General features: G+C 38.8%; 1 protein-coding gene across 1 annotated transcript in view; it reads left to right on the top strand.

Moving 5' to 3' along the window:
• The first annotated feature begins 16953 nt into the window (after positions 1-16953).
• BNC2 (basonuclin zinc finger protein 2) overlaps positions 16954-27472 on the top strand; it is a 422101-nt gene continuing 411582 nt past the window's right edge. Inside the window, exon 1 of the mRNA XM_063081214.1 lies at positions 16954-16976. Within this exon, the coding sequence (XP_062937284.1) occupies positions 16974-16976 (3 nt within the window). The 5' untranslated portion in view covers positions 16954-16973. The remainder of the gene's footprint in view (positions 16977-27472) is intronic.

Raw genomic sequence — 27472 nt, 5'->3', positions numbered from 1 at the left:
CAGCTGTAACATTTCCCAGAAGCTAACCTGCCTAGGTACCCAATTGCATGGCACCAAAAATAGCTCCACATTTTAAAATTATTAAGCACCAGGAAAACAATATATATTATGGAAGACGGCAGATCCAAGCCTTGGCAAGATAGCAAAATCTGAAAGTTTCTTGCATATGCATGCGTTCCCCTCTAAAAAAAATCAGGAATACAAAGAGCTTCATCACTTCTTGACACTGTATCTGAAAGCAATTTTAGGAGTTTAAAAGGCATTGCTCAATCCCCTCCTCCCTACCCTCTCTCTTACTGTATTAGTTTGCTTGGACTGCTTTAACAAAATACCTGATTGAGTGGGTTAAGCAACAGATAGTTGTTTCTCCAATTTCTGGAGGTGGGAAAGTCCAAGATCAAAGTGCCTATTTGGTTCTTGGTGATGACCTTCTTCTTGACTTGTCTTCTCCCTATGTCCTCGCATGATGGAAAGACAGCAAATTCTGGTCTCTTTTCCTCTTCTTATAAAGACAGTAGTCCCATTGTGGGGGTCCCATCATCATGACCTTATCTAACCCTAACTACCTCTCAAAGGCCCCATCTCCAAATACCATCATATTAGGGGTAAGGGCTTCAATGTAAGAATTTGTGGGAACACAATTCAGGTGATAGCAAAGCTTGTGATGAATGGGTGAGGCTCCAGCTTCCCAGGCTCAGCCTTGGATTTGTTGATGGTAAAGCAACTCATACTTGTCCCAGATTAAAGCAAGAACTAAAACCCAGCCCACTCAATATTGGTCTCTTCAGTTGCCTTCCCTCATTCTTTTATTCTTTATATTCAACTATTGAGCACCTATTGTGGGGCAGGCACTGTTTTCTAGGTGCCAGGAAAAGCATTGAACAAAACCAAAGTCCTACAGTGATAGAGCTTACATTCTCCTGGGGAGAGATAAATAACAAATAAACTCTTAATGTCAGGGGGGAGACAGGTGCTAATAGGAAGAAGAAAACAGTCGAGGGGGCCATAGAGAATGTTATTTTAAAGAACGTTTTCACCAGCCACCTCTGCTTTTATTTACACGCAGCTAAATCCTCTTTCCCTTCCTTTCTCCTAAACTATCTCTGTCTAATGACTTCCTGATGCATAGAACATTCTTTGTCTTTCAGTACTTTTAACATTACTTGAAAGAGTATTTAATAATAAGAATATTAGCTATTATTTATTGAGCTCTCACTATGTGCTATGCACTGTGCTAAAATGTTTTCCTGAATTCATTAATCTTCACAATGACCCTATGAGGTAGGCATGATTAGTCATCATTTTTCAGGTGAGAAAACTATGGCAGAGAGGTTAAGTAAGCTCTTATATAGCATATCGTTTAACCACACTCATAGTAAGTAATCAAGCCAGGCTTTGAACCCAGGTAGTGTAATTCCTAAGTATGTGCTCCTAATCAGAGTGCCCAATGCCCATAATTTCTTTTCTTTTTTTGCACTTAAGGTAAAGTTTATTCCATTTTTAAATTGAGATATAATTCACATACCATAAAATTTACCACTTTAACATGTACAATCCAGCACACTTTATATTTTGAATATATTTTAGTATATTCACAAAATTGTGCAACCAACACCACTGTCTAATTCCAGAACATTTTTGTTGAGCTCTTTTACCTGCCCATAATTCTGCTGACTGGGCCAATTGTCGAGCTAGGGCTGGGTCTGGAGCTCGCAGACCCTTCAAGCCTATTCACAGGCTGGGTCACCAGACCCCTCACACACAGGTCTATGAGCTAGGTAACCAGCAAACCAGGTCCTTGGAAGCCGTAGGTTGGAGAGCATGGCTGTGCGCAGCGTGCCAGCCCAGGCAGCGGTGACGCGCATGCACACTAACTCCACCCACACACAACTTATTTACAAAGAATGCACTGCACCACACCCCACTGGATGGAGGCAAGGGACCCTGATTAAACTATTCTATTTTCCCAATAATTTTCATCACCCTGGAAGGAAATCTCATATCCCTTAGTGGTTACTCCCCATTTCCCTCTTCCCCAGCTCTTGGCAACCACTAATTTACTTTCTGTCTCTATAAATTTGCTTATTCTAGATATTTCATATAAATGAAATCATATAATATGTGGTCTGTTGTGTCTAGTTTCCTCCACTTACCATAATGTTTTAAAGATTTATCCATACTGTAGCATATATCAATATTTCATTCATTTCTATGGCTAAATACTATTCCATTGTATGGACATACCACCTTTTATTTATTCATTCATCAGTTGACGGATATATGAGTTGTTTCTACTGCCATGAACATACCTGTATGAGTTTTTGAGTGGACATAGGTTTTCAATTCTCTTGGGTATGATCTACCTAACAATGGACTTTAACTTTTTAAAGAACTGGTAAATTGTTTTCCAAAGTGGCTTCACCATTTAACATTTTCACTATCAATGTATAAGGGTTCTGATTTCTCCACATCCTTGCTAACAATTGTTATTATCTGTCTCTTTGATTATAGCCATCCTAGTGGGTGTGAAGTGGTATCTCAATGTGATTTTTAAAATTTTCATTGTGGCAAAATACACATACCACAAAATTCACCATCTACACCATTTTTAAGTGTACCAGTGACAATAAGTGCATTCACACTGTTGTGCTACCGTCACCACCATTCATCCACAGCACTCTTCATCTTGCAAAAAGTGAAACTCTGTACCCATTAAACAATAACTCCCCATTTTCCCCAGCCCCTGGTAACCACTATTCTACTTTTGGTCTCTTTGAGTTTGACAACTCTAGATACCTCACATAAATACAGTATTTGTCTTTTTATGACTGGTTTATTTCACTTAACATAATGTCCTTATAGTTATAGCATGTGTTCCATGTGGTTTTATTTGCATTGCTCTGAGGCTAACAATGTTAGTGTGGTCATTGGTCATTTGTACATCATTTTTTGAAAAATGTTTATTCAAATTCTTTCAGGGTCTGCTGTGGTCTGGATGTGTACCCCAAAATTCATGTGTTAAAACTTAATGGCAAAGCACTCATGAATGGGATTAGTGCTCCTATAAAAGGGCTTGAGGAAATTGGTTCCCTCTCTTCTGCTCTTCTGCAATGTGAGAATGCTGCAAGAAGTCTCTCACCAGACAACAAATGCCAGAACCTTGATCTTGGACATCCTAGCCCCCAGAATCATGACATATAAATTCCAGTTCTTTAAAAATTACCCAGTCTGTGGTATTTTGTTATAGTAGGACAAAGGGACTAAGACACTGTCTGTAATTTAATGATTATTCTGGACCAAAACCTACTTTTTTGGATTGCCTACAACACCTCTCTAGGTATTTCCTCTTACTTTTCCCCTCTAGAATTCACTCAATAAGGTATATCACTTGATCACAACCTTTGGTCTAATCAAGGCTCAATAATAATTTCTGATCATAATAATAGGAACTTCTGCTCAATCCTGATGTGCCTTCTGGCCTAATAAAGAAAAATGTTAATTATGGTAATTATAAATACATATAATTTTAGAATTTATGTATATTTTAATTAGCCTGATTCTTAAAAATTGGTAATGGATATAGATTCACATTAACCCTTCATTCCTACTTTTCCTTATTTCAATCCACCCTACACATTGCTGCCTGAATAAATTTTAATAGTGTAAATCTGATCACAAAACTCCCTAGCCCCAAAGTTTCTATAGCTCCCATTGCCAACCAAAATAAATACAATCTTCTCCTAAAATTCAATATCTTTCCATCTTTTTTTTTGACTGAAGAAATCAGTAAGAAATACATTTTATATTGTGACCAAGAACACAAACATGTATGTAAGCAAACACACACTCCAACAACAGAAACAAATCTTTCACAAAAAGTTCTTACCCTTACTACATAAAATGCATTTTGATATTTTGAAATTAAAAAAAAAATATGATGGAACTCACTAAACTGACTTTCAAACCTAAAGTTTAGAGAACACGATTCTACAGCATGGCCAAATATGGCAAGTTTCTTCAGAGTTTGGTGGAAACTACTCCTGTGATACACAAATCTGTTTGCACATAAGAATAACTTGGAGAACTGAAATTATAAAAAAAAAAAAAATAAAAGAAATTAAAAGAAAAAGAAAACAGCATAATCTAGAATTCCACCTTTGAAAATTCTCATTCACAAATAAGGTCTGGGAAGGAACCCAGAAATCTGTGTTTTATTAAATTTCCAAGTTAATTCTGTTGTGCAGCCAGGTTTGGCAACAATTGCTCTTACTATGTACTACTTGTCTTTCCCAATCCCAAACAAATATTTCTTGCTTCCTGCACGTTCTTTCTTTGCACATTCATTTTTCTCTACCTGGAATCTGTGTCCTCTGCCTATTGGAATCTTTCCAGGTCCATCTCAAATGCTACTTCCTACTTCTTCCTCCAACCAAAAGAGCAGTCTCACTTCCTTGGGCTTGCCACAAGCCTTTACTTGGGTTTTGTTGATGGCAATTCTCTTGCCGCCCCTCACTCACCTGTGTTTATCTTCCTAATATATTGTAAGCAACCACATTATAATTGCCCCTTAGTGAAAAACAATGACCTACTTAAAGCCAGGATTTGATAAATTTCCTTGAAATGGAAACTTTGATTCTGGGACCGCACTAGTCAAAAGAAAGTTTAAGCAACACTAGATTCTGTTATTTAATGTGATATTAATAGCATGAATGGGTGAATGTTAAGCCTTTCTGTATGGGATAGTCATGAAATCTAGCCTTTGGTTAGCTCTTTCTCAACATTCTTTTTAACACAGCCCTCCAAAGGAAGAAACAATGGTCAAATCTAAAAATGCCCATACCCAAAATAGACTAGGATTAAAATTCTCCCCATCTTATTTGGTGTTAGGCTCCCTTACAAGTTCCTAGTTTCTGTGACTGGAGGTTTCCAGGTCATGTTTTTGAAGCAAATCAAATACCCTAAACGTTTTGTTCCCATCTGATTTGGCTGCGCGTGTTCAGAGCACCGTTACAGTATTATGTTTTCCATTTTGCATGGGTATAAATTAAAGCACAGAGAGGATTTGATTAGCTCAAGATCCCAGGGTGACTGGCAATGATGGGAATAAAGGCTTGCTCCCCAGATTCCTGGCCCAGTTCACTCTGTACCAAACCACAGGTATGTCGCCTTTTTGCTGATGAGGCCACACAGCGTTCCTTGGAGGGGATACCCATTAGCTCTGGGAGGATGAAGGCACACAGGGAAGCTTCCAGAGAGCCATTTGGAGAGTCAGAGTAAGGGCCAATAACATCCTGGAAGTTTGAGTGAGCATTTTTGAATATGGTTTAGAAAACATGTGGTTAGCAAATACTTAACAGGGTTTTGGGATATTTATTTTAAATGTCAAGCCACTTTGCATTTATGGGTAATATCCATGCAAACAAAATGATAAGCCAATATAAAGTTTCTAAAAAGACACCATCATTTGAATTCTTAGGAAATGCTAAAATTTAAAATGACACCAATGACAAAACGAAGGTGGTGGTGGTGACTAAATTGTAGAACTGGGTATCAGAATTAGCAATGACAGGAAATTCTGGCCTCTGGATGTGTCTTGGAAGAGGAAAATCACTGAGGATTCCTACCATAGGCCCAAGGTTCCAATGCCACCCCAATCCAACAGTGAACTCTGGTGAATCAGTTCTCATCTGGAATGACAGGGATCTTGGGGCCTTCCTCCATTTTTGCAGAAGGTTTCGGTTGAGTACAGTTCAATACACAAGTTCTCTGGCCTGTCATCTTACTTCAACTACTTCAACTTTAACCCCTCCTACTCTTCCCCCTCCCTTGGGACATACCTATTACATTAACCTTTAAATTCCTTTCTCATGTCTTCCTAACCTCAGGGCCTTTGCAGGTATTGTTTTCTGTGCCTAGAAGGAAGCTTCCCATTGATCTTTACAAGGTTTATCATGATTCTAACCACAGCAGAATATCATCTCCCCAAAGAAGTTTAACTATCCAATATAATGTTTTATTCCACAGTTATCTGACACCAACACCCCACCCCTGGTCATTCTAGATCACAGCACCCTATTTTATTTTCATTAAAGCATTTATCACCATTTGAACTCTTAATTTGTTAACTTATTTATTGTCTGTCTTCCCCACTAGATAGTAAGCTCAGGGAAAGTAGAAGCCTTGTCTACCTAGTCATGGCTTTACCCCAGCACTGAGCAGTGCCTGGCATCCAGAACTTGCTAAATATGTGTTGCATAAATGAAGTTCTCATCAATGATGTCAATGGGGAAAATGCCTCTTTAACCCATGGATTGCTTGAAGAAATTGCCTAATAATGATGTGTGGAATGACTTCAGCAAACGCATTAGGTAATATCCCCCAAATGTCAGCTAGCTGTATAGTAAACATTAGCCAGGCTTTACAGTTCACTCAGGAAGATGAATTCAGAGTTCATATAACCAGTGATATAATAGGTCAGCTTCCTATTAGGCCATCTTTTACATATATGTAGGAAAGGATGCAGGGCAGGTGTCCTGGGTCGCAGGGAGCAGCTGTACTCTAGCATGTTGTGCCTGCTGCTGGCAGCAGAGGAACTCTGATGAAAAGCAGAGGAAATTACAGTTGTCGGGCCTTGTGGTCACAAGGGCATGTGTTGCATTTGCAAGGTCATCATGGGATAATTCAGGGTGTAGCTTGCACATATTCTGCTGCTGAAAGGGAGATTTTTTTTTCCTACCACATCCGACACATGGTTTGCCAGAGGAAGGGCACGAGATCAGCAGCACTGATGAGCTGGCTTGGTGTTTTTAGGCCACAACTCTAGTAAACCAATGACTCCCTTCTGACTCCTCCAACAGAGCCAACAGAATTTATTCATTACTAAGTGTGAACGGCAATCACACAAAGCCACCAGATTGCTTCTGCCTGCCATGCCAAAAGGTACTTCTCAAAATAAATACTTAAAGAATAATACTGCCAATGTTTATTGTACTAAAATCTTTGGGAGAGAAGAATATTAACTTTTTTCTAAGCTACAGATAGATACAAGTATTATTTCTCTAGTATAAATCTATAAATTAAAAGAAAATAGAGGACCATAAAATAAAGCTACACTTGGAAAAGCGCACAATGCACTTAATATGTGTAAAGTAGATAGGAGGCCAAACAAATGCTCAGGCCTATTTGCTGGCTGGGGGTGCCTATTAATGCTCTATAACCAAATGATTGGGACTTCCCCAAAGTCTTTGGAGATGTAAGAGTCAGAGGGTATGAGACCATATGGTCAATTAGTCCAGGTGCTCATTAGTGAGCAAAACATTGACATAGGAATTGGTAGCTTGTGTTAGAATCTTGGATAGTCTATTTTGATGCTTTGTGGCCTTTGTAAAGTTACTTAATTTCTCTGAGCTCTAATTTCCTCATCTGTAAAATGAAAATGATAACTATCTCACAGGATTGTTGAGAAAATGAAATGAGATAATCTGGGTAAAGTGCTTTGTAGGTATTTGGTATTAGCTCCTAATTTTTTGGTCCCTCAAAGATCCAGTAGCTCAGTCTGAGGTATACACGATTATCACTAGGTAAACTTTGTTTTAAACTCAGCCTTGAGCCTATGTATACCTTGCCTAAAGCCCTACAGCATTCTAATCTCATCAACTTTATCAAAATCGCTATCAGTCTCACACTTGTTGACTGATAGACACATGTATAGATTACTTCCTGTGAGTTATATTTGGCTACAAAAGCAAACTCTGTTTCAAAGTATTCGACTTTGGTTGGTAGTTTGGGGAGAGATTCACCACATTGAATAAGACCTTGCTTTTTTTTTTTGCTAGACAAATTGAGTCATAGTTCTGTAGAAATGAATGGCACTAGTCCAGCAAAATAATAACTGTCTTTGCTTACACAAGGCAAATTAGAAGATAAAGGCCTTATGGCATCTCAGTCATAAGTTAAGGATAAGAGTTAGGGCCTTATAATTTAACTAATCAAGCATATTTTCTAAGCAGTCTCAGGGCAAGAGTTAAACATTTATGTATAAACGGAGCATGAAGTATGTGGTGCATAAATGAGATGCATAGTTTCTTGGTAAGAGAGAGGTGATTGGCTAATAAGGACAGAGAACATAGGAAATGATACAATTACATTGAAATTATACACACAAATCAGAAAAAATGGGCTTTAATAAAAACCTTTTCTACTTGAGCAGTGGACATGGCCAAAGCAAAAAGTTAATACATCAAAACAGTGTGCAATTTAAACAAAGCCAAAAGAAAGTAGCCTGGTCCCAAGTCCAGATGACCAGGTACAAATGGTCAAACTTATCATAAGCACGTGTAACCTAATCTGTGATGAGGGGACTGTAATTCCTACAGAAATGGTTTTCACATGAAATTATTTCATGTCTGAGAAATAAATGATTTCATTAAACTTTGTTTATATGCCCATCACTTTACCAGGGATGGTGGGGAGTTGAGAAATGTGTAATCCATAGGGTCTCTGCCCTCAAAGAGTTAATTTTCTCATTAAGGAGATAAGACAGACACACACAAAACAACCACAAATACATGACAGTGTGTGATTAGGTGATGAATCAATGATGCAGGCTATAAATCCTGTAGGACCTCAGAGGTGACAGAAAGAGAGCCACAGAAATAAAGGAACACTTCCATGAAGGATGTGAAACCTGGAATGAAATATTTGCTTTAATACTTACATGATGTGTGTCCTTAAGCAAGATAAAGTTTCAAAGCCTCTTTCTCATCCACGTGATATTGATGATAATGCCTAACCCTACAGTTTGTTGAAAAGATTTGATAATATATGTAAAGAAAATTATAAATAACTTGACACATAGTAGGTACGAAGTAAATTTTAACCGTAATCATAAACGATCTTAATGTAGTTGTGCCTCTTTTTCTGAGTGGCTTCTACTCACCTTTGGAAGTAGATGGTAGTAAGTTGACACGGATATGAATAAATAGGAATAAGCGCATCCAGTTGGAGAGTCAAGAGAAAAATGTAGAAATGATTATGCTTGTTTGCAGGGAAGCCTACCCAGCCAGAGCAGTGGGTTCATGCCTGGGAGGGGAAAAACATTGTATAGATAGGGTGAGTCATTTGTTCATTCAACACAAACTTATTGAACAACTATTAGGTAGCAGGCACTGTACTAGGTGTGGGAGTTAAAAAAAGGTGAGCTGTGAAAAGCAGATATTACAATTTGCTTTGACATGGTAGAAAACAGGGGAAGATTGAAGATTTATTCATTTAGCTACTTAATAAGCAGGAGATTAACTTACAATAAAAATAGAAGTGAAAAAGCTAAAGTCTGGCAGCACATGGATTAGAATGGGGGTGGAAGGGGAACATAGGAGTATAAATGAAACATTGTTGCAATTGTTAACCTGAAAAAATGGTGGTTGTGTGAATGCAGTGGGAATGGATGGATGTGCAGAATAAATTGAAGGAATTTTATGTGATTTAGTAAATAATAATTTGGAAGATGAAGGTAAGGAAAAGAAGATTCAAAGTTGAATACAAATTTTGCACTTGAATGAATGGAAGAACAATAAAGGTGGAAAAAGGAAAGCTGAAAAGAGAAAATTTGGAAGGGTTATTGATGCTTTCAGTGTCATGTTGAGTTTGAGATGATGTGCTATTTTTTGAACATTCAATTAGCAAGATTTATTTAGACAATAGAAGCTAAGGGACTAGAATTTGGGGAAAATAGAAATGGATATAGAGTTCAGGTTGCAGTTGGGGTGATTCAGATGCCGAAGAAGACCTTAATCAAGAGAAAGCAACTTCCACACTGTGTGTGGAAGAAGTGAGTGTGAAGTGGATGAGAGGAGAGGATGTGATGAAGGAAAGAAAGGAGCCAATGCAGGAAAACATGAAAGAACCACTAGAGGAGAGCATTTTTGAAAGATCAACCATATCAAATGCATTGGAGAGTCAAAAATAATGGGACTGGAGTAAATATTACCACATTTATCTCCAAAGTGATTAATGGATAACTATAAATAGTGCAGATTTAAAAAAATATGTTAAGGTTGGAAAATTTTAAAGTATCTTCATATGACAACCACAGATCTAGAATTTTCAAATTCCTGGCAGATATTAACCTTTGGATTTGGAAATGAGAAATTAGAACTGAAAATTCCCCAAATCAAAAGTTATTCTGTATGTTTCATAACACTTCACTTATGTATTTTTAAATAATAATAATGAATGATCATAATTTTAAATAGTGAATCATTCTTCTGTGTATTAGTCTGTTTTATGTTGCTTATAGCAAAATACCTGAGACTGGGTGATATAAGAAAAATGACATTTATTGCTTACAGTTTCTGAGGCTGGGAAGTCCAAATTCCATCTGGTGGTGGCAACAGTGACCCAGGGGTCTCACATTGCAAGATGGTGGAAGCAGAGAGAACAGAGAGAGCAAAAGAGAGAGAAGGGCAGACTCTCCCCTTCTTTTAAAGCCCTCAGAACCACACCCCTGACCACCATTTTTAATCCACTCCCTACTCCACAGTCCTACAATCCAATCACCTCTTTGAGGCTCCATCTTTCAATTACTATAATAGGATTTCCCACCCTCTTAACAGTCACAGTAGGGGCTAAGTTTCTAATACATAAAATGTGGGGGATACAATTCAAGCTTCAATGAGTTTTGGGGGGACATAATTCAATCCATTACATTCTGTGATAGTGTTTTATAAAATGTCTCAAAGTTTTCCTGTAAAAAATAATATAATAATCAATGTGTGGTTTATTAGTGTATGAACAAGTATATTGTGACAAGATTATATATTTGAATAATATGTAAAAATCAACTCTATCTGACAGGAACATTTCATAATAGAAAACAGTAAAAAATAGGGAACATTAACATAATGTCAATGCCAAATAAAATACATTTAAAAATTGCAAGATCAAACCACAAATATTTAATATTTAAAAGTTATCATTGTTAAAATGAAATTTAAAACTTAGAAAACATCAATTGTCCTGCTAGTCTCCATCTTGGTTTCATGATAAAGTTTTCACATGTAGAAAAATTTCTTTCATTTTGTGTTAACATTGGTCAAGACTGAGTCCAAAACATCCTCAAGTGGAGCATTATTGTATATGTTGTTCTATATAAACTCATCTTCCTTAATGATGAAAATATTTTGTCTGCCCTGATTTCGGTGTTGACATGAAATTGAACTGCTTCTTTAAATTTAGATTTTTCCCCCCTAACATTGATATTTCCTGTTCTTTGTATTTACAAAGAACTGTACTCTATTGTGAATATATTGAGTAGTATTTGAATAAGGTAACATTCAGAATCTCCTAACAAGGCTAATAGCACTACACAAAATCACGTGTTGAAATTGTCAATTTAAGCACTTATTTTGTTTCCAAAACATGTTATTTCTTGGAACACAACTCATGGGATTTGTAAAGAATATATTATGAAAATAAATTTATATTTACTTAATTTGCAGGAGTGACTCATCAGTAGCAGTAGACAGATCCAGGAACACGCCCTTATAACGTGGACACAACTACAAACAAAACTAACTGATTAGATGGTAACTACTTCTGGAAATGTTAACCTACCTTTCAACTTTTTCTGTTCTTCTGTTCATTCTAACTAGTCCCTATATTGATTACTAAGTTTTAATTCTTACAGGAGAATTCTTATACTTTCCCCATTTTACTGATTTCCTGACAGATTTTTCTCAGGATTTGGAAAAAAAATATAAACGTTCATGGGAAATGATAGGAAAGAACTCATTTTCCTGAAACATTTAGGAAGCTTTAAGCTGTAAGTGACAGAAATGCAACCTCAAAATGGCCTAAATGATAAAGGGATTAATTATATCACATAACAAGAAGTTCCAACCCCATCTGGGGATGGTTAACTCATTAAGTCAATAACATCAAGAGCTCAGGGGTTTTCTACCTTCCCACTCTATCATCCCAGGTTTGTGGTTTCCTCCTGGTCACAAGATGGATGCAGCTGTTTCAGGTACTGCATTCTCACATACTAACCATCCAGAGCAGAAAAGGGACAATTTATTTGTCAACCTTCTTTTAGCTTTAATGAGTAAAATAACCTTTCCTGGAAGCCCCTTCAATGACTTCATCTCATCCTTCATTGTCTAGAACTATGTATAGTCATGCACTGCATAATGACATTGGGGTCAATGTATTGCATGTACAATGTGGGTCAGATCAATAGGCTATACCATATAGCCTAGGTGTGTAATAGGCTATACCACCTAGGCTTGTGTAAATACACTCTATGAAGTTTGCAAAACGGTGAAATTGCCTACCTTTGCATTTCTCAGAAAGTATCCCCATCCTTAAGCAATGCATGACTGTAACAAGCTCATCCTGGGTCACAGCAAAGACAAAGAAGGCCCCCATTGTCAGTTTAGAATAATTTAGTTTAACCTGAGGCATGGAAGAAGGGACAGTAGCTATTGTGCAAGCCAGCCATTCTCACTGTTTTGTCTCATGACTTCTTAAAAATTAATCAAGACTGCAAAGAGCTTTGTTTATGTGGGCAATAGCTATTGATAGTTATTGCATCAGAAGTTTATATACTGAAAATTTAAAAAGTTTTTCATTTAAAAAATCAATATTAAACCCATCATTTGTTACTATTCTGTGCTAGGCATAATAATGGCCTGTAACAATGGTCCATATTCTAATCCCTGGAACTGGTGAATTTGTAGATGTGATTAAGTTAAGGTTCTTGAGATAGGTGGATTATCCTAGATTATCTGCATAGGCCCAATGTAATCACAAGGGTAGTTATAATTGAAGGAAGGAGGCAGAAGAGTCAGTGTCACAGTGATGTCTCCTGAGACCAACGCATCTGGTAATTACAGCCTTTGAAGATGGAAGGGGGCCACAAGCCAAGGAATGGGGGTGGCCTCTAGAAGCTGGAAAAACGTAAGGGAATAGGTTCTCTACTAGGTTTCTAGAAAGGAATGCAGGCCCACAAACACCCTGATTTTAACTTAGTGGAAACTATTTTGGACTTCTGACCTCCAGAATTATAGATTTGTGTTCTTTAATCCATTAAATTTGTGGTAATTTGTTATAGCTGCAATAGGAAATGAATATATACATATATTTTTACTTTTTATTTTTTTAATTAATTTTTTTTTGTGTGGCTGGCCACTATGGGGATTAAAACTATTGACCTTGGTATCATAACACTACATTCTAACCAAATGAGCTAACCAGCCAACCCCTATACACATATTTTTAAATGGAAAAATAACTTTTCTAAAAAAAAAGTGAGGAGAATGGCATTGATTTACATTTTTTGGCACATCTCTTTAACGTCTGATATAAAGGACAGGTGGATTCTCATATCTGCTTCTTCATTTAGTCTATTGTGATATCACATCACATTGTCTTTGGAAAACTCCACTGTACACACATGAGAAAACGTAAGAAAGGCAAATAACTTCTCAGTATTGTAATAAACATAGTTTTGTCCTCACAAACCTCCTAAAAGGGTTTTGGAAACCCTCAGCGATCCCCAGAGCACACTTTGAGGATCAATGGCACAGGAAGTCAACGGTGTTTGCTACATCCCTCAAAAGAATGGACTTTTCTATATTCCTAGAGGGAACTTGTTTGGCCATAAGGTCATCAGATTAATATAGTATAATGATTTTGACATTTCTTCATTAATTCAAACATACATATAGAAGTCTATTTTGTGCCTGCTACTATTTGGTGGGCTAAGGCTATATGAGTAAACAAGGTGGATACAGTTTTTGCTCTTGTGGAACTTACATTTTAGTTGAAGAAAAAAAAATAAGCATAGAAACTAATAAGACAATTTCAGGTATTGATAAGGGATATAAAGAAAATAAGTACTGCGAGAAAATGGGACGGGTATTTTGGGTGGTGGGCGAAGAGCTACTTAAACTAGAGTGTGCAGAAGTGAAATTAGAGTTGAGACATGAATGAAAAGGAACCACTGGAAAATGTGGAATAGCATTCCAGGTAGAATGCACAGCAGAAGCAAAGAGCAGGAAGGAATTTGGCAAGTTAGAGGAACAGAAAAACAGGTAGTGTGACTTGAATGTAGTCCACCAGGGAAATGGACAAATAGAATGAAACAGTTGAGTCAAACAGGTGTAGAGTATTAAGGTCTTACAGGACACAAAAAGGACTCAAGGTTTTATCCCATTTGCCATACAAACCCACAGGAGGAAATAAGAGTCTGGAACTCTCTTACATGCTAGGCTTTGGCTTCTTTCTGTAAATTCTTCCACCTTCTCCAAGGGCTGCTCTTCGGCCCAACACATTCCCGGTCTTTATAATGATGACTGTCCAGAAAGGCACGGGACCCCAAATAGACACGGCTTGCCTCACATAAATTGTTTGTATGCTGACATCAAAAACAGACAGATCTGGAACCAATTAGGGGAATGTAAATTACAGGTTGTTCCATGTGGAATAACTTCTGCATGTTGGCCAGTGTAGGTACATAGCCAAAAATGCAGTGTGAATACAGTTGGCAATTGCTGGTCTGTCACCTGTCCAAAGTGGTAAGTGTGTGAATGAATTTGTATGGGTAATGACTCTGAAGTTAGCAACTAGCTTTTCTCATTTCTCCGTGATACACATCGGAACTTGGCTTGTCTCTGGAGAATTCTTGTGATGACCCTCAGTTGCTCAGAATGCACATTTGGTCATCATTATACCTTGTGTAATCAGTTTCTACAAACTATAGTATGATGTTACAGTTATGTTTAGAGAATAAGGGAACACGCTCCACACCTTAATCAAATCATTTAAAGATGAGCCTTTTTAGATAACATGCATTAAAATAAATATGGATGGTCATTAGATATCTAGTCCATAGATTTATAGATTTATGCTACAGTGAGAGAAGTTATCTTGTCTCTCATTGGAAATCTCCAGATGAACCCCGTGCCTAGAACTCTAAGGTATTTACTATAAATAATATGGGAGAAGTGTTCAAATTTTTCTACAACAAAAGGATGCACAGAATCCACATATGCATTAGTGACTTGACACCTGTTTTGAAAGGGCGTAGAAAGGGTCAGGAATTTGGACCCAATCAATACACATAACCGCAGGTGCGGTGGCCCCACTGTTAAAAAGCTGGATCGACGTGAATGATAAGCCTAATCTCATTTTCAGGACAGCTGTGGCTCATTGGGACCTCGTCAGTCGTGGCTCCCAAAATTAAAAAAAAAAATTATTTACTCTAGACTGTGCGTTAAAAAGTAAAACTACGTAATTCCAAGGCTACGTGTTTCAAAAGAATTTAATTCTGACGTGTGCATGCAATTAAGCAGTCTCTCTCTCTCTACTTGGGGAAGAGAAAAAGGAAGAAGGGATGATTTTTTCAGTAGGAACCAGTAACCAAACCTGTTGTTCTGCCAAGCAAGTCTTCGCCGATTCTCTGATTTCTTAGTGCACAGGGAGTATATGCTTGAAACCTATGCTTTCCTCCCATGTCAGATAAGCAGAAAGTTTGCTCTAGCTATGATAAATCTGCACAACGCGGAGATGTTTTTGGCACAGATTGGACCTTACGAAGATGAGGATGATTAAGGCCCCCTCCCGTCCCCCCCGCGGCCGGGGAGTGTGTTCTGCCTGCATTTAAGAAATGTCCTTCAGCTGCAGGCGTGTGCGCGCTGAGCTTGCACCCTGCGTTTCTGCGTCTCCGAGGCAGGGCGACTTGGGTCGGCTGAGTGTCCCCCCCAGATTGGACTGGTCTTCCCCCGCGGGCGCCCGCGGAGGCGGCAGCCTCCTTCCTCTCCCCCGCCGTCTCCAGCCAGCGGCCCGCGGCCCAGACCAAGGGAAAGGGAAGGAAGCCCTCGCCGCAAGCCCGCGTCTGGGCGGGCACGAAACACGCCGCCTCCAGAAACTTTTTCCCCCTCAGCGGCGTGCAACTTTTGGCCTTTTCTCCCAGCACGTTCTTGTCCTGAGTTTCTGCCCCCTGGGGTTCCCTCCACCTCCCTCGCCTTCTCCCCAGCGGCGCGCTGACGACCTGGCCTGAGGGGCGAGAGGAGCCGGGGCGGCCGCGGCGGGGGACGCAGGGGAAGGGGAGGAGGGGGCGCGGCGGCCGTTGGGCAGGAGGAACTGGTCGACGGGAACGCAGACGGGCGAGGGCCCGACAGGGAAAGAGCCGCCGCGGTTTGCTGCTGTCCGAGTAAAGTTCGCGCCCTTCCCTCGAGGCCTCGCAGCCTTCCCTCCTTTCCTTTCCTGTCCCCCCCACACCTCCCTTTATTCTTTGACAGTTGGGTGCGAGCGGCCACCTCCACCTCCACGCCTGCACCCCCCGGGGGGCGCCAGAGTTGTTTTGCCATCCTCATAAAGTTGTTTTTCCCTCCCCAGAGAGGTGAAAGAAAAAAAAAAAAAACAACCTAACGGGAGCAGGGGCTGGCGGAGAAATATACATCCTCCCTCACGAAACCTCTAGAAATCTGAGGACAAACAACAAAACTAGCCTATTTTTATTCTGCAGAAGGGAAGCAACATTGTAATCACGACAGTTTTGCAGAGAGAGGAAAAAGTTGGACTTGCAAAGCCGCCCTAGGTCACCTCGCCCGCCGGTCTCTCCCCTCCTCCCACGAGCAGCCCCCTCTCGGGACAGTCCGTTCCTTTAATTTTTTTTGTCCCGAGGAGGAGCCGGGGGAACTCTGCAGGCTCGGACTTGGGGAGCGAGCGCGACCCGGGGCGCGTGTGTAAATCAGTCACCTGAGCGCTGAGGGGCCGCGGCGAGGGCGCGCGCGGGCGGCGGGCGGGGAGAGGCGGAGGCGGCGAGAGCGGCGGCCCGGAGGAAATCGGGAGGGGGAGGGAGAGAAAGGCCGAGACAGAAGGAGCGAGAGGCGGCCGAGGGGCTGGTCCAGGCGCGGCCGCTAAGAGGAGACCAAGAGGCGGGGGCTGCACTTGACAACCAGCATGCCGAGATGGTAAGAAGTTTCCACCCTCCTTTCCTTTTTATTCTAGACTTCGCTAAGAAATGCTCCCCGCGCCTCAGCGCCACCGGAGCCGCCCGGGGGCCGTGTTTGCCTCCAGTCCAGCGGCGTGAGGTGGAGGGGGGCGCTGAGGAGGGCAGCGGGTGAGGAAAACCCCAGTCCAGGCTGGCCCCTGCTGTGCTACCGAAATCTTCCCCCAAACTTGGCCCCAAGTTTCCGAGGCGAGCTCAGGTGGGAGGGTGTGTGTGTGAGGGGGCTCGTCAAGTTCGGCCCCTCTCGCGGCTCCCGAGCAAAGGTGAGCCGCTGGTGAGCGGGAGGCTCCAGGGAGTTGGGGACGAACTCGGGAGGACGGGGTGGAAGGGACGCGGGGGATGAACGGAGGCTGGAAGGCGCTGGGGCGGAGAGGAAAGCGGTGGGGACCGACCCACGGCAACTTTCACAACTCGTCCCGAGTGAGGACCGGCGGCTGGGCGTGGGTGCCGGCGCGCTGAGGCGCCGCGAGGGCACCGCCACCCGGCCGCGCACAGTGCGCTTCCTCGTCCCTCTACCTCACGGTCGGAACTGCCCTTCGCAAATGAACCGGGTAGAAAATGCTCCTCCAGGTTTTCTGAAGACTGTGCAAAACGCACGGCGGGAAAGGCAATCCGAGAGCTTCCTATTTTCCAAGTGCAATTCTAAGGGAGCCGATTTGTTTTACTTACACATTGATTGGAGGGTGGGATTTGGGGCTTGGGGAGGGGGCAACATTCAAACAAACAAACAGGCAAACAAACAAAAAAACCCAAAACAAAACTAGGTGAAATCCCCTGTGAGGCGAGGCTAAGATTTAGGAAAAAGTTCCAAGTGCAAGTGGTGGAGGAAATGGGATGGCTTGGCGAAGCGAGGCGCCAGCACCGTCCCTCCACGCGAAGCGGCTTCTCTGCAGCGAGGAAGCGTGCAATTAGTTCGCCTGCTGACGAACCTCTCTGTCCGCTTTCGGGGAAGTGATTTGTTAGAAATGGGGCTTGACCACTCCCTTCCTTTTAGTGTGCTTCCACCCAGCGTTGCTATTGTTACCCCCACTTGAGGAACTGATGTACCGTGTACTGTATATAGATGGAATATATAGGGAAAAGGGTGATAGCGGGTTGGCGTTTTTTTTCTCTACCCTTGCCCTCAATGTGACATCTCTTGTTGCAGTGATCAAAGTCACAACTGGAGTGTAGGAGATGCGACTGTCAAATGCAGACACACACGCACACGCACACGCTCACACACACACACACACACACACACACACACACACACCGTGGGTCCAGGACTGTGGTTACAGTAAGGCTGACAGAAATTAAAGTGGTTTTGAAAGCAGTGTGCGATTTATGATGGTTCCCATTTACCCCAGAGTCAAGCTGTTGTAAAACTGATGTACAAAAGACATCATAAAATAATCCTGTGTACCCAGGATTAAAGTGGTAGAAAGTGGCCTGTTTTATGATTTTTTTATGTACTTCGTGGACAGTTGCAATTGTTGGAACCTGCGTTTAAGTGAGGCATCAAAACAAAATAATAAGTAAATCCGTTTAGAGTTGAGTTTTTTCTTCTTAAGGCGTTTTGCACAAGAACACTGTAAAAGCCGGTTGTAGGTATTATTTTTCTTTTCCCCCGTCCGGTATTATGATTTGTCTACTCATCTATTCCCATATACTAATCACTTGAACGGTGGCTAAGGTCATTTATCACCTACTGTTTTGTATTCTGGAGTTTCAGATGTTACTGTGCACACACATATGTACTTTAAGTGGGGGAATTTATTTCTGGCACTATTAGTGTGTCTGATCTGAAGATGTACTCGAGTACTGAGACCTTGTACAAGTTAATATAGCTTCTTTTACCCTTTAAAATCACTAAAAAAAAATCCCTTGTGAACCTTTAGAGGTATCTGTGTTTTATATTATATTTGTAGCTGTTTTATTTAAACTGTTTAGTTTTAATGAAGTTCTTAGTCGTAGCTACTCTTTCTGTCCCAGAGAGCAGTGTATTTAAAATCCAGATTGCTAATCGCTTTACCAAAGTACAGAAGTATCTTCACCTGAGGGAAGTAATCCTGTGCCTGAGGTTTAGAGTATTTTGTAAGAAAGGCCTGTGACTGTCTTTTTTTCCCCTCTCAAGAATATTAAGTTGGGTGGTGTTTGCATGTAAAACTTTAAGAATCAATCCCATGCGGTTTTTAAAGATAAATATTAAAATAGTAGTGGCAGTACATTCCTAATTCTTGATTTTTTTCTTCTACCTGAGTTGTAAGATATCTGTCAGGTAGGGATATGTGATTACAAAAAGCAGCAAAGGCAGAGCTGACTATTACTATATTAAAATGTAAGTGTTACAGTTTGAATTTTCAAGTGAGAGTTTTTGAGTTCAGTGCTTTACATAACATTTTGTCCTAATCTTGCTTGCTGTCAGGGATGTTTCATGGTTGTGCAATTGCTGCAGTCAAGAATGCCAATTTGCATTCCAGGAGTGTCATTTGATTACTTTTATCTGCACAGCTCCAAGACTGGCCCAGACCTCTCGTTTCATCTTGCCATGTCACGAGTCAATGCTGTGTCGTCTTTTCAAAAATCTGCCTGATTTAGACAAGAAAGAAAAGTACTTTCATGTTGCAGCCGCAGTCCCCTGCTAACTTGTCAGCAGCAGGATATGATTCACTTGGGCCCAGAAGAATGGAACAGAGAGGCGGGTTAGGCGGTTCAATAAAGCCCATGGACAGGTAGTGTGTGACATCCCCAGAGAGCTGCAGTTAATGAAGAACAGGTCTGCTTTAGTTCTCCACATGCTGACCTGGTGCTGTCCCCACAGTTTTCTCATTTGATCTTTCCCAGCAAATTGATCTTTTCTAGTATTTTTTTGCCTTCCAAGTTAGTCCTTGTGGGACTGAAATTAGCAGAGCAACTTAAGTTGGATAATACAGCTGTTCAGAAAAGAAGAAATTGGACACTGGCTCAAAAAGGGGCGGGGGTGGGAGGGGGTAGAGAGAACTATTCTTTTTGTTATTGTTCCTGGGAATGTTTCTTATATTAAGGGAGTCCAAAATAGGTGATGACTTGAAATTAGTGGTTTCCTTTACTTTTAATTTAAGAGTTAATGTTCAGCACTATTTTAAATATTCCTTAAGTAGTTGAAAGATGGCCTTAGTGAGTATGAGGAGTTCGATTTAACATTGTTCATATTCACTTGCTTGAAATGATTTGCCAGTGGACTGTGTGGCTTTTATGGCTATTGTAAGATGGACTAAATATCAATGGCATACTTTAACTGTATTATTTATAGTCTTCTAAATAACTACAATCCCAAAATATCCAATACTGCACTGCAGAAGAGATTAAACAATAAAGTCATTACCAGTGTTGTGTATAAATATTATGGTACATGAAAATGGTTTATACAAATTACCATCAGCACCTTTGTTTTACATAAACTCTGCAAATATACTGTTAATAAAGTGTTTTTTTCTTTATTTTTGAGATTCTGTATTTGAATGCAGGTTTTTAGAACTGAGACCAGACCACATGTTTGAATTTCTGTGTATGTTGTTGTTTGTTGAGATTAAAATTAATTTTAGGCAAGATGAGTATCTAAGTTGGGAACGTATACGTAGTTTAAACAGACTAAAGTTTCGCTATAGAATTTTGTACATAAAGATTAGGTTGGAAGCAATTAATAGATTCTTAACTTGATGAATATGGAAGGAGCAGTGCTTTCTGAATTCCTCAGCAGATGGTCTCATTTACCATCTACATCCTTACAAGAAACAGAGTTGAAAACAACATTTCTTGTGGAAGAGGAGGCAGTCTCAAATTTTTCCTGTTGGATAAGAATTATATAGGATCATTGGTTAGTAAACTCCTCTCTGAAGAGCTAGAGGGAGCCTCATGATTTTCTTAGATATACTTAAGGTTTGAAAAAAGCACTCTGGCAATCAGAATGTTGCACAAAAAAGTAAGTAATGAATACTGGCTCAGTGTTCAGGTTTGGAGGTGCTGGGTTTTTTTTTTTTTTTGCGGTGATGGAAGCGGCAGAACTTTTGACAACAGTAAAAGAGTCAGTTAAGCTTTCTAGGGTTCTAGCTTTCAGGTAATTTGAAGATCAAGGTACCAAATACATTTTCAATGTTTTGGTTTGCTTAACTATTGTTTGTCCTTTTGTCAAGTGAAGGAGTTATTCTCATGTTAAGAGGCCAACCTTAAAAATTCTATTAAAAGTAACTTGCTACCAAGTCACTGAGGAGTGGTTCTTTTAGTTCACTAAGGACAACCCCCATTCTGTAAATGATGGTTTTGAAGTAGTTCTGCATATAACTGCTGTATTCTAGGGAGAAAACATCTTTAAAATAAATGCTTCACGATATAAGCATAAATAATAAACCATATATAAAGTTGATATATTAGGAATCAATAAGTAAATTAAATTTAAAGAAATAGGACTTAAGTGGTATTAAATTTAATATTTGTCATTTAATTTCACATTTGTTTATTAGTCATTCCACTAAGATCAGTGATGTGTTTATATTAAAGAGACATTGATCATAATTGCTCCTTAATATTTATATACTAGTTTTCAGGAGCATTACTTTGGACAAATTTATTTACATTTAAGTAAATAATATAATCCGTGAGATAAACTACCCAGATTTGTCTTTTTTTAATGTCTTGCATAGTAGTTCTCCTTATGTTGCTAGCCAATAAAAGTCTTTATTTGTTGCGTATTAGAATCCTCAGATATAATTTAATTTGGCTGTTCAAAGAGCCTCCCTTGTTTTAAAACATGTTCTCAGTATGCTTCTACCATGTGTTGTGAACCTATATTCCAACTCATGTGCATGCATAAGAGAGATATTAGATATATTATTTTCTAAGTTTTTGCCATGGCAGAGTCAAAACTTTTTTAAAAAAACCTGAACATAACAATGTCAATTTTGTTCTTTTTGCTCTGTTTCCCTTTCAGCATTCCGGAGCATTTTTTTCTTGGTGATTTAAGTTGTTTTGCTACTCTGATCAGTTCCCCAAGAAATACAACCTTCCCTTAAGGTGTAGTGAGAAGGGAACTAAAAACAAAAAAGTGCAATAATTAAGAATTCTATTTGAAGCCATTTCACAGTTGCAGTCACTTAAAATACAAAAAGTTTGCCCTGTACTGTCAATTGCTAGTATGATAAATTCAGCTTCCTTACAGTAACTGCTGGGAAATTTTGCCATGAGTAGAAGATGGCTTGAGAGTTTTAGTTGTATTTGTAACAAATCACATTCACTAAAGATTAGAACTTGACTATAAAACTCTAATAAGATGAGTATCAGAGATTCTTCCACAAGGAAGGCGGAATGTGGAACTCCTAGATGACTTTCTGCATTTATGTGTTACCCAGTGGGAGTCGCATCAAGCCAGCCTTCTATATATAGTATTTAATAGATGTCAAAATGTACAGTATTGTCTTGGAACTTGTGGTTCATAAGTTCATAGTCCCTGCTTTTTTGTGTTTAGTACAAAGATGTAACAACCCACACAAAACATTTTTCTCTTATTATGACCTTACATTTGCCAATGTGCCCCATGCTGAAATTCCTGTTCAGTATCTTTTTTTTTAGTCCAAAGCCAGACGTGTACCCAGACACAAAAGCCTCTGTGTATAGCAAGCTGTTTTAAATATTGTGACTCGACGATGTGCTGTCCTTTCTCTGCTTGAGCCAAGGATCTCTGCTCAGTGTCTGTGGATTACCAAGCTCCTTCTTTATTGTACCTCTTGTCAACTATTCCTATTCATTTAACCTTTCATTAGTGTCTGTGCAGCTTCACTGTCTGGAAAGGCAAGGAAAGACCGAAAGGCCCCACTGTCACAGTTATTAGATTTCTCGGTTACATCCCAGCAACCATAAAGAAGTAAGAGTCGATGCTATTGTCGTGCATGCTGCTGTCCTGGGGTGCTGCTCTTCTGTGTGTGTCAGGGACATGTGCCACATGTTGATATGCATCCCACGGATAAATGCACAACATGGGGGATAGGCCAATGCTGGCAGTAATGAGCTTTGTAGGAGTTATTGCAAAGACCAACAGTTTGTGAAGGAATTTTGCTTAACAGGCCAAGGAGATAGACAGAGTTGAGGGTTGCCAAGATTTGCCTGTGCGGAGCTTGTCAGTCACATTGTTTTCATCTAAACTTCATTTGAGGGGAAAATTGAATATGTTTGACCGCAATGAAAAGTCTTATTTTCTTTTTTTAATCTTTCACAGGACGAAAGCAATATTTTTGGTGACTAGTGTATTATAACTATTTTTTGTACTGACAATCATGTATGTGAATGTATCTATTACCAATTTATCTTAATTTTTATCTACCTAGAAATGAATTAAAAGATATTTCATAGGTGTTATATATATATATATTTTAAAACCTGTGTAAAAATACTGTTGCCTATTAGTTTTCCTATGTTACAGTTTTCCTCTTTTGATTTCCTTCTAGCATAGCCTGGTGTTATTACTTGGTTCTTTAAGAATGCATTTGCCTCAATGTAAAGGAGAAAAAGGCTAATGGGATCATTTTCAAGTCATAATAAATATATATATATATGTATATTTGCACGTCTTGGACTGGAAAATATTTCAATATTGTAGAAGATTAAAAGAATTACTTTTTATTTCTCAAAACATTTGAGTAGAAAGTAGTAAATTATAATACCTTCATCTCTCTTTACCCAAAAGTTTATTTTTTTTTAACTAGGAAAATCTTTATCAAGGGTGAATAAAATATTTGTCTTCCCAATTTAAATATTTTTTGTCAGATTACCAAACTCTTTTACAGCTAATAACTTTTCATATGTATCAATGACTATCACCAAATCCCTGTGAAGTTATTTGTAATTTTTACTTGATCTTACCTTTTTTACCCAGGGCTAACCTTCTAATAGTTGTACTTGAAACTTTCTTTGGTAAGCTTTTCGTGGTGTCTTGTGAAAGTATTAATGGGCTCAGTTCTCATTGTTTCAGAGAAGAGAGGTGAACTATTTTTGATACCCCTTCCCTCAGGTGGGTTGCTTCCCTAAATAACGTATTTAATAATTGACAGCGAAGCACCCAGCCAGCCTTGGGCTATGCCCCAGTCTCTTAGCTAATGGTAGAAGTACTGTGTACATTATGTTGACATGAATCTGCCCTGGTCATCTGAGGTAATAACCTGGTGGCCTTCCCACAGACAAGGCAAGAGTATCTTAACTTTCCTCTTTTTAGTAGTCCTGTTTCTATTCATTATGGTTTGTGTCGGGGGTAGTAAAAGAAGAGGAAAGAGGGACTTGTGAAGATAAAGGCTATAATTTTACCCTCCCAAACTAGAACAAAATAGGTTGGCCTTGTTACCAGCACCATGCTCTCCCAAGTGAGTTAACCAGCCAGGCTTTTTACTTTTTTGGTGGTGGTTTTTTTTTTAACCTTTCAAGCACAGACATTTTAAATTTGGATGAAGTCCAACTTATCTATTTTTTCTTTTGTTGTTTGTGCTTTTGGTATGCTGTCTAAAAAACCATTGTCTAACCCAAGGTCATGAAGATTTACCTGTGTTTTTTTCTAAGTGTCTTAAAATTTGAGCTTCTACAGGCAGATTCATAAATCTTTGATCCATTTGGATTAACTTTTGTATATAGTGTGAGGTAGGGGTCCAACTTCATTCTTTTGAATGTGGATGTCTGTTGTTCCCAGCACCATTTGCTGAAGAGATGATTCTTTCTCCATTGATTGTCTTGGTACCCTTGTTGAAAATTAATTGGCTGTAGATGTAAGGGTTTAGTTCTGAAATTTTGGTTCCATTACCTATGTGTCTATCCTTGTGCTGGTACCACGCTGTCTTGATTACTGTAGCTTTGTATTAAGTTTTGTAATTGAGAAGTGTGAGTCCTTCACCTTTTTCCTCTTTTTCAGTATTCTTTTAGCTGTTCTTGGTTCCTTAGCAGTTTACTTTTTAAAAAGTTTTTTTTTTTTATTCGTATAAAACACGTAACATAAAATTATCATCTTAACCATTTTAAATGTATATATAGTACAGGGCCGAGCCCGTGGCGCACTTGGTAGAGTGCTGCGCTGGGAGCGCGGCGACGCTCCCGCCGTGGGTTCGGATCCTATATAGGACTGACCAGTGCACTCACTGGCTGAGTGCCGGTCATGAAAAAACGACAAAAAAAAAAAAAAAAAAAAAAAAAATGTATATATAGTACAGTAGTGTTAACTGTACCTTGTTGTGCAACAGATCTCTAATCTTTCAAAGCTGAAATTCTGTACCCATTGAAACAACTCCCCTTTTCCTTTTCCCCCAAGCCCTGGGCAACAGTTATTATATTTTCTATTTCTAAGAGTTTTGACTACTTTAGATACCTCATGTAAATAGAATCATGCAGTATTTATCTTTTTCTTCTGGCCTATTTTACTTAGCATAAATGTCCTCAAGGTTTATCCATGTTGTAGCATATAACAGGATTTCCTTCTTTGTTAAGGATGAATATAATTCCATTGTATGTACATACCATATTTTCTTTATCCATTCATCCATACATGGATATTCAGGTTGCTTCCATCTCTTAGTTACTGTGAGTAATGCTGCTATGAACATAGGTATGCAGACATCTCTAAAAGATACTGCTTTCAGTCCTTTTGGATAAATACCCATAGGGATAAATACCCTTTTTGGACAAATGAATGGGATTGCTGGATCATATAGTAGTTCTCTTTTAAATTTTTTTTGGAACCTCCATACTGTTTTCCTGTATCATTTTCTATTCCTAACAATGCAAGGGTTCCAGTTTCTCCACATCCTTACCAACACTTTTTATTTTGTTTGTTTTTTTTTCAATAGTTGCCAGGTGGGAGAATATCAATCCCTTATCAGAAATATGGTTTTCTCACATTCCATAAGTTATATCTTCACTTTCTTCACTCTGATTGCTTCCTTTGCTTTTGCTGTACAGAAGTTTTTAAGTTTGATGTAGTTCCATTTGTCTCTTCTTGCTTGTGTTGCCTTTAGCAGTTTACTTTTCAAGTTCAGATTTATCTCTTCCTCAGAAGAGTAAAGGCTACATTAAGAAGTACATTGTATTGTTTAGGTAAAAAATTCTTGGTTGTACTCCAGGGGACAAGAAATATGTCATTCAGTAGCCAAAAGATGATAGCTCCTAGTTCCCTGTGAAACACCCTGGTTTGCTTTGATGTTTTTTAATTATCATTGAATTTAAAAGCATTCTAGGTGTTCTGTATGATAAGAAACACACTTCATGCCCTGGAGGGTGGAATTAAGTACCCAGAAATAATTGTTTTTGGCTTTATAAATACCTCAAAAGGAAAGAAAAAAAAACCATTATTGAGAAAATTTGTCTTCCTAGACATCCCGTCATGACTAGAAAAACACCAACAGAGATAAAACTAAAAATGACTGTATGATCTCCAAACCCAAAATAACTGGGCCAGTTAAATTTTAAATAAATAACCATGTTCAAATCTGGCATAACATGTTTGGAAACAAGAGCTTATTTTACAGTTTACCTGGCAAATTTTGTAATTAAAATACCTCATTGTTGAGTTAGAGAAACTTGAGAGCAAACGAAACCTAACTTAATTGGCGGCAACTATGTTATATATCATTGTTGAACTAAAAGAAATATTTGTTCTCTTTAAGTTCTAATTTTCTCTTTATTCATGCTAATAAAGACCTATATTTATTTCCATCTAAGTAATTGCTTTTAAAGTATTCTGATGGACCGTTCTTGTCTCAACTGTATATTCTGTTTTTTGGCATTTTACCAGTGGTTTTAGAGAAAAGTATCATTATTTAGTTGGCATCAACTATTAATTATATGACTACCTGATCAAATTTATATGTGGAGACTATTTTTTCCTTCGTAAGTACTTATGTATATAAACAATAGTCAATGAAAAATGATATCTCATGACATATTTTTTTTTTTAAATTTTTTAATTTTTTTTTTAACTTTTATTTTGTCGATATACATTGTGGTTGATTATTGTTGCCCCTTACCAAAACCTCCCTCCCTCCTCCTTCATGACATGTTTTGAGAATTATTTTTTTCCCTGTGAAAATTCTGTAGAGGATTTAAAATTATTTATAAATATTGGTATGGCAGAAAATTCTGTTTACCAGACAAGTGGTTCTTGGTTATATATAAATTTCATTACACCAAATGACATGTTTTGTTCATGCTGAACAAAAAATTAATATTGCTTTTCTTCCTAAATGTTCTTTTTAGCATGTTTTGACATGTGCTCATATGCTTATATGTGCTCATATGTTTTATATGTGTGGACTGACAAAATCATGTATGCTGTTATTGATGTATGGTTAGGGGACATAACAAAATTAACTGAAACAATACAGCCATACAAAGAAAGGCTGCTCAATTTTCTGTCCTCTGGTATGTAATCTCCCTGTAATACACATTTCACTATCTGGGGGGTTAAGGAAGTTT

The sequence above is a fragment of the Cynocephalus volans genome, chromosome 16 (assembly GCF_027409185.1).
Source record: "Cynocephalus volans isolate mCynVol1 chromosome 16, mCynVol1.pri, whole genome shotgun sequence".
Classification (NCBI taxonomy): domain Eukaryota; kingdom Metazoa; phylum Chordata; class Mammalia; order Dermoptera; family Cynocephalidae; genus Cynocephalus; species Cynocephalus volans.
This window is presented reverse-complemented; position numbering and strand designations above follow the sequence as displayed.